We start from the raw sequence: 8,305 nt of genomic DNA, 5'->3' as shown, positions 1-8,305 counted from the left end.
CAGCACCACAACTCAAAAGCATCAACTCTTCTTCCATCTTCCTTATTCATTGTCCAGCTCTCACATGCATATGAGGTGATTGAAAATACCCTGGCTTGGGATAAGTGGACGTTAGTCTTCAAGGAGATATCTTTGCTCTTCGGCACTTGAAAGAGGTCTTTTGCAGCACATTTGCCCAATGCAGTATTTTGTCTGATATCTTGACTGCTGCTTCCATTGGTGTTGACTGTAGAACCAAGTAATATGAAGTCTTTGACAACTTCAATCTTTTCTCCATTTATCATGATGCTGTTTATTGGTCCAGTTGTGAGGATTTTTGTTCTCTTTATATTGTAGTATAAAGAGTAATCCATACTGCAGACTGTAGTCTTCAGTCTTCATCAGTAAGTGCTTCAAGTCATCCTCACTTTCGGCAAGCAAAGTTGTGCTGTCTATGTATCACAGGTTGTTAATGATTCTTCCTCCAATCCTGATGCCACATTCTTCTTCATATAGTCCAGCTTCTTGGATTATTTGTTCAGCATACAGGTTGAATAAGTATGGTCAAAGGGTACAACCCTGGGAACACACTCCCCTCCTTATTTTAAACCACACAGTATCTCCTTGTTCTGTTTGAATGACAGCTTCCTGGTCTGTGGACAGGTTCCTCATGAGTACAATCAAGTGTTCTGGAATTCCTATTCTTCTCAAAGTTATCCATAATTTGTTATGATCCACACAATTGAATGCTTTTACATGGTCATTAAAACACATGTAAACATCTTTCTGGTATTCTTTGCTTTCCGCCAAGATCAATCTGACATAACCTATGATATCCCTCGTTCCATGTCCTCTTCTGAATCCAGCTTGCATTTCTGGAAGTTCTCTATCAGTATGCTGCTGCAACCATTTTTGAGTTATCTTCAGTAAGATTTTACTTGCTTGCGATTTTAATGATATTGGTCAGTAATTTACACATTCTCTGAGATCCTAAGTGGAATAGATAGTAGTAGTCTTACTGTTGGTGTGTGGTCTCTCATGTTGTTTTAGGACAGTTCCCTTTAGGAGAAAAATGGATCCTTTTTCAGATTCTAACTGCTCCGTGGGACTTTTCAACTACTTCAATAGTTATCGATCTCTCAGTAAGTGCCAGGCACTGAGCTAAACACCAGTAGAAGATAAACCAGTTAACTGCTTTACTTTCATGGTGCACTGAATCTTATACTCAACATCTAATTCAAGAAAAAGAGTCTGGAGTAAATCTTAAATGTGGACTTTGCTTGTGTGTATCTTTGTGGCTAATATTAAAATGCACTTGCTCATTAAATGGCTTTCTAACAACACAGATCTTTCTCCCACATTTCGTGTTTCTTGACCAATTTGGCATGTAATGCATCAGTGAGAGTACACTCTACAGTGTGCATGTTGCCTTTATGGTAACTCTTTGCTGATCAGGAGCTAACATTTAGAAAGAAAAGAAGTGTTTGCTGCCAATGCTGATGCTTTGAGTAGCTCAGTACTTTGCATGTCCTAACCATACGTTTGAAATTGATAGATGTGTGTAAGATACTGCTGATTTAAGTCATAAAGCTGGCAGGGATAGGTATAGAGGGATTATTCTTGAACATAAGCCAGACATAAACAAACTCTGGATTTGGGTAGTGATGTTTAGATTTTATAGCTAGTTAAAAAAAGACTTGATTCCTATAGGAGAAGTAACTTTGTTATTGTGAATTTTGCATGAATTGCTTCTATAATATGCTGTTTGATACAGTTACATTTAAAATGTACTTTTAGTTTCTTAAGACTACAAATGAAAACAGACTCTACTTTTACAATCATAGGCTTTTTTTTTTTTTTAATGCCAGGGATCACTTCTTTATGAATACTGCTAATCTGAATTTAGATGCTTTTGGATAATGAAGTGGCTAATGATTATGAGGTTGTACTTGAGAAAGTAAATTGAGGATTCACATTGTAATATTCTTAAACTGTTTATTCTCACTAATACATAGTAACATAGCTCCAGGCAATGAGAGGTGGAAGAATGTACTATGAGGCACTAATATGTCATGATGAAAACTGAGTATTAATATCAGACAAACCTGGGTACACGTACAATCCCCACCACTAACTAGTTGTCATAACCTTATGGCATGACATGTCAGTCACCAGATTTCCTAGGAGATAGCTTAAATATATGCACTTACGTTGGAAATTTATTTTCCTATAAATTTGATGCAGATGAAAGAGACTACTATAATTTTTACAAGTGTGTTACATAGGTAACTCAGTTTATAAAAATAAGATTTGTTTTGTGAATAATATTCAAAATTGTGTTAAAACCTTAAGGAATCACTTAATGTATAGCTATGGTGAGTCAGCATAAAAAAAAACAGGACTATAAAATTTTTTAAAATTTTTTCTTTACCAAATATAAATCTTATAGACAGCTGTAAAGTTCATATTTTTAAAGTGTTTTTATATATTCAGTGAAGAATATTTTAGTTATGATTTATATTATGCTCCCTTATTTTCCAAAACAGTATAGGTAAAGATTAAGAGAAACATTATGTAATATTGACTTGCTTGTGGTTTTAGTAATAATTATGATAAACTTGTGGAAAAAAGCAGAATCTGGAATTCCATGTTAATTATGATTCAGTTATGAAGACTTTACACTAGAATTACTAGAATTGAATGGCTAGAGAAAATAACAAAAATGATAGCAGTTGTGGATTTTATATTGTATTTATTGGCAGCCACGGCAAGAAGAAAATGTGAAAGATTGTACTTTTCATTGATAAAATATTTGTCAGGAGAAAAATTCACTTTTTTTTGCTGGCACTAAACTATATAGGTAAAATTATCTTGTAGTTTCTCGTATAAAACATGTTGAATAATATCAGAGTTAGTGTCTTCCATTATGGTTTTAAAGAAAGAAACCACCCTCAGTGTACTGTGAAGGCATAACACTTAATGATAACATGGTTGTTGCTAAGAGTTAATTTTGCTCAGGCTAAGGCTTTCTGCTGATCCTGCTTCCAGCACAATAAGGCCTGGGTAGTAAAGACTATCTTTAGATTGCTGCTATCAAATCTGAGCTCTCTCAGGGTGCCATGGTAGGAACTGGCCAGCAGCTTTTTCAGCATTATGAGAGATATCTAAAGTGTGCGTGCTTTATGGTCATTGATGGGAGAATGAAGTCATGTGGAAACTCTTTTGCAGTATACAGTGTGATATCTTTTGTGGACTTTTTTGTATTTTGATATTTTTCAAAGGTGAATAGTGATCCCAATGTAGGTGAATGTATGCCCCTTTTATCAGTTTCAAGGATGTTGGAATCCCAAATGATTAAGATTAATGCAAGGTGTGAAATCACCTTGTAGAAAATAATTTGGCCTTTGTTACTGTTTTTTTTTTTTTTTTTTTTTTGAGCCAGCTCATCACTTGAGGTCAATGAGTATGGGCTGACTGAACAGAGAGGGACCATCGGGGGTCAATACTGACTAAGCCTCAGGAGGTATGATGTAATCTTATCATGGCCACATGGGGAAGCCAATAAGAGCCCTGAACTCTGAGGCTCAGAGGAACTTCCTGGTTGATGACCATGCACAAGAGAGGGTAGTTTTCCCTCTTTGGGACATGGAAGCTCACACTCTGATCTCTCCCAAATCTCATGTGTGTCTCTTTGTTTGTATCCTTTTTGGTTGTCATAAATCTATAGCCATAAGTATGATGGACTCTCCATGGATTCTGTGAATCATTCCAATGAATTAATGAACTCACAGAGGCAGTAGGAGCAAGCAGGGACTGATGTCTGCCTATTTGTAAGTTCTGACCTACCTCTGGGTGGCTAAGTCCAAAATATCCTCCATGGGCAGCTGATCTGAAAGGCAGTATTCATCTAACTTGTGAGCTCCAACCCATATCTGGGTGGTTAGAATTGAGAGTGTGCTGCGTGAATGGCTGGTGACAAGGATGGAGAACTGGCAGGGTAAGGGCTCTGTCAGTTTCCACACTTTGGGAATTGGATTCATGCTGAGCCTTACCAGACACTTAGCAACAAAGGTGGGATTAGCCCATTGTGCCCTTGCTTAGTGGTGGGAATTTTTTTACTGAGTATATCTTGTCATTGGACATTAAACCAAACAGTTTCACAAGCCAAGGTCAAAGGAGTTAATTTTCTCCAAAGCTCTGTATAAAACTGAAAAAAAAAAAAAAAAAAACCACCATTGAGTTGATTCTGACTCATAGTAATGCCATTGGATTTCCTAGGCTAAATCTTTACCAACGTAGATTGCCCTATCTTCCTTCTGTGGAGTAGCTGGTAGGGTTTGAACTGCCAGTCTTCTAGTTAGTAGTATTAGGCACTGTGCCACCAGAGTTCCTTAAATCTCTGTATAGACTAGGTCTTTTTTCTGCATTACAGTATTTATTTCAGTTGACCCTTGTGTATTAGTTTCCTTGGTCTGTCATAAAAATCACAAATTGGATGGCTTACAATGAGAAAAATTTACTCTTTCACTGTTCTGAAAGCTACCATCACCACCACCACCAACCTACCATAGACTCAGATCTGACTCATAGTGACCCCTCCTTGGGTTTCTGTGGTGGTATCACTATGGCAGTAGATTGATTGCCCAACCTTCCTTCTGAGGAGTGGCTGGTGGGTTTGAACCGCCAGACTTCTGGTTAGTAGTCAAATGCCTTAGGCACTACGCCACCAGTTCTAAAAGCTAGAAGTCCCACATCAAGGTATCAGGAAGGCCATGCTTCACTGAAGGCTCTGAAGGAAGACCCTTCCTTGTCTCTTCCAGCTTCAGGTGGATCCAGGGATTCCTTGGCTTGTGATAGCATCATTCCAGTCTCTATCTCCATCTTCACATGGCTGTCTTCTCTGTGTCTTTGTCTCTTTTTTTTTAAGGACACTAGTCTTGCTCACCCTAATGACACCATTTTAACTTAATCACGTCTTCAAAGACCCTATTTCTAAGCAAGTTCACATTCACAGGTGGGGAAGAGGGTTTAGGACTTCACCGTACCTTTTTGGGAGACACACACAGTTCAGCTCCCTGTGATATTTTAACAGTCTACATCACATAACAAACATAGCAATTTCAAGAAAGTTGAGGAAGAATATGATTCTTCTTTGTATAGGTCCCAGATGGGCTCTTCTCCTGTTGACTTTTGGCATTTGTGCCATATAGTGTTATGAGTTGGGCTCACAAAATTCTGTCTGAAGCTCTCGATATGCAAAAATTCTTCATTGTCCCCTTTACATCTATGTGTGTCCTTCCCTCAAATCCTAAATTACACAAATCCTGGTCAGCCGACTAGGGACAGGAGGACTGGTTTCTCTACAATCATGCATCAAAGTAGTGAGGAAACAGTGCATCCTTCTGGACCACTTGATGTATAGAAAAAAATATGGATGTGGGAGAGGGCATTACCCATAATAGATGTCTTTGGGCAGGAAAACAAAAGAACCTGGTGGAGAGGAACTGCAGCACCACATCATTCTGCTTGAATACCCTTCTACTTTGCATCTACTCCAGCAATGTCTCTTTTGTGAAGAAATCAGTTCTCTCTCCAACCTCTCTCCTGAAGGAATTCCATGTTGTCCTGTAAATATTAGTTAAGTCTGATGAGAACCACCCCTCATGTTTCTGAGCAGGATGGAGCCATTGGGACCCTTCTGGTCCCTTAGTAGTTGACAGCATTGAGCTCAGGGACACTTGAACATGTTATGTGCCATTTGTCATCCAAAGTAATGTTGAGAATATGCTCCTTAACATTGGCCCTTTACTGAATGACCTATAGCTTCTTGTAACTGAAGATAGCATGGTATCTTTGAGTACACTTTAAACATGATTTTTAAAGAATCACACTATACAGTCTAGCATTCAAAATTAGAATATTTGAAGACTTTGTTGACATGAAGTGTATCTAGTTTCCTTGCATATGTGGAGGTAATATATATATATATAGATCTGGAAAATTTGCAGTAAATATTAACCTATTCCCCCACTTGCCAACCCCTCCCCCAAAATAAAGACAAACCAAGGCAGTTACATATACTCTGGTTGCAGTCTGCTCTCAGGAGTGGCATCATTAACAGTGACTATAAATTCTTGTATTTCTTCATTGTCTAATAAAATTTATTGGATGGTTTCCCTTATTGACCTTTCAATAAATCAGGACTATTTACTTACAGTTGATTGGAAATAAGATCACAATTTTTGAAATTATCTAAGGACAACTCTTAGTTAAAAGAAGCATATCTTTAACATGACATCCAGAATTAATGAGAAGTTTCTCATAAGGATGAAAAAGACCATAAACAATCTTCATGCTGTAGGATGTTTTGGTTGGTCTTCCAGTATTTTCAGTCCTGCTTCAGCTTCTTAAGTTCCCAGGAGGTCTCAGGTCAGTGGACATCTCATTACCAGGCCCTGTGCCACTGCTTTCCTTTTCAGAATTCCTCTTTCTCCTCTCATTCTTGCTTGGACTGAGGCTGTAATTTCAGAGGGGAGAGCAGGTAGATAAAATATTTAGGCTCTTCCTCTTCCCTTATTCTGTAACTGTGGAGAAAAGCAGAGTCAAACCCATAAGTCAGGGCTGGTGGCACCCAGGGCTGTTTCTTGGGAGTGTTAGAAGACACTGGATGGCTAGTTGATGGTAGGGGTGGGGTGGAAGACATTGACAAGAGTTTGCCCACTGCCCGTCAGGCTCCGCTCATGTACCTCCATGCATCAGTTCTCTCAGCCTCGAAATGACCTTGTGAAGTTGTCTCAGCAGGCACCGTGACCCAGAAATGTCAGATGACCTCTTGAGCCCTCACACTGTTTTCTTTGTTCTTTTTTATTGGAGAGACTCTTGATACTCTTTTTGAAATCTCTCTCTTCCGTTGTTGTTGTTGTTAGGTGTTGTTAGGTATAAGTCAATTCTGTACAACAGAAGGAAACACTGCCTGGTCAGTTGCTTCTAAAACAGAGGTTTGGGCTACTTCTTCCGTGAAAAGTGGGGAAACCACTGTTTTCTGTGCTGGGATTAATGAGTACCTATAGCTCTGGTAGCACAATGGCTAAGATACTTGCCTGCTAACCAGATGGCTGGCGGTTCAAACCCACCAGCCACTCCTCGGAAGGAAGGTTGGGCAATCCTACTTCTGTAGTGATACTGCCTCGGAAACCCAAAGAGGGGTCGCTATGAGTCGGGTTTGACTCGATGGCACATAACAACAACAACAACAACATAGTTAATTTAGAACTCAATATACACATTGTAAGAACATGCTCTTTTTTTTGAGGAAGAGAACATGATCTAAAAAATGGGCTATCAGTAAATGATCTGTCAGTGCCCCATCTGTAAATGAGAGTAGTACCCCTTGGTTCTGTGACTGTTCTGTGGATTAAATATGACAGTTTCCATGAAGGCTCTTGGACAATACCTGTGGAAGTGCTTGATACAGAGAGCTCCTACAAATGTTGTTATTCTTGGTATTGTGTCAGTTATTTAAGTTCATCTGTTCTTGTAATTTACCCCAGACTGAAGATACTTGCATTCACTACATCAGGAGATTTATCATGTGTCAGTCTACTTACGTGGACCAATACTTTCATTGATTTTTTAACTTCCTGGATTGCCATTGTGGCAGCAGCAGTAAAGAGGACCTTTTACCTGAACAAGAAGGTAGACCTTCCTGGAGAAATAATGATGCAGTTTTGTGATTACTTCTTTATGTGTGCAGGTTCAATAGAGTGCATGGATGACCCATATATAGAACGAGAACTGTAGCATTCATAAAATCCAGGTGTTTGAAATGTGGAAAAGTTTCATTTTCTAGGCTGTTTTATTATGTCTACTGAAATACATTTTTTTAGAATGCAAGTATATATGACAGTGTATACAGTGCTTCAGTTTTGAAAGATTCTTTGTCATTGAAATTCTAATTTCCCTCATTATTTTACTTCTCTTTTTCAGGGAATATCTTGGCAAACAGCTGCAATCTGAGCAGCCTCAGACAGCTGCTGCCCGAAGCTGAACTCTGCTCTCATCTTTGAATTTCCAGATTTCCCATTTTACTTGTGAACATGTACCTGGAGTGAGAATCTCAGTATTTAGGGTGAAGAATAAATAATTTTGAATTTTGCTCATAATTTTCTTCTTTTGTGTAGCTTTCTCTAAGTGCTAAGTTTATTAAAAATGTTTGCCTCTTCAGTTGTATAAAAGTAGATGCTTTATGTATCCAAGGAAAATATTACTGTTACATGTATTACTTGCAATTTCTGTATTTATTGTTCTCTGGAAATGAATATAATTA

At 38.4% G+C, this 8,305-nt stretch overlaps 1 protein-coding gene across 1 annotated transcript in view; it reads left to right on the top strand.

Annotated features, from left to right (window-relative positions):
- ATP6V1H (ATPase H+ transporting V1 subunit H) overlaps nt 1–8,026 on the top strand; it is a 241,165-nt gene extending 233,139 nt beyond the window's left edge. The window contains exon 13 of the mRNA XM_007952207.2: nt 7,966–8,026. Within this exon, the coding sequence (XP_007950398.1) occupies nt 7,966–8,026 (61 nt within the window). The remainder of the gene's footprint in view (nt 1–7,965) is intronic.
- The last annotated feature ends 279 nt before the right edge of the window (nt 8,027–8,305 follow it).

The sequence above is a fragment of the Orycteropus afer genome, unplaced genomic scaffold (genome assembly GCF_000298275.1).
Source record: "Orycteropus afer afer isolate SDZICR_OR568_19922 unplaced genomic scaffold, OryAfe1.0 scaffold00329, whole genome shotgun sequence".
Lineage (NCBI taxonomy): Eukaryota > Metazoa > Chordata > Mammalia > Tubulidentata > Orycteropodidae > Orycteropus > Orycteropus afer.
Note: the sequence above shows the minus strand (reverse complement) of the source record. Positions and strands in the feature narration are given on the sequence as shown.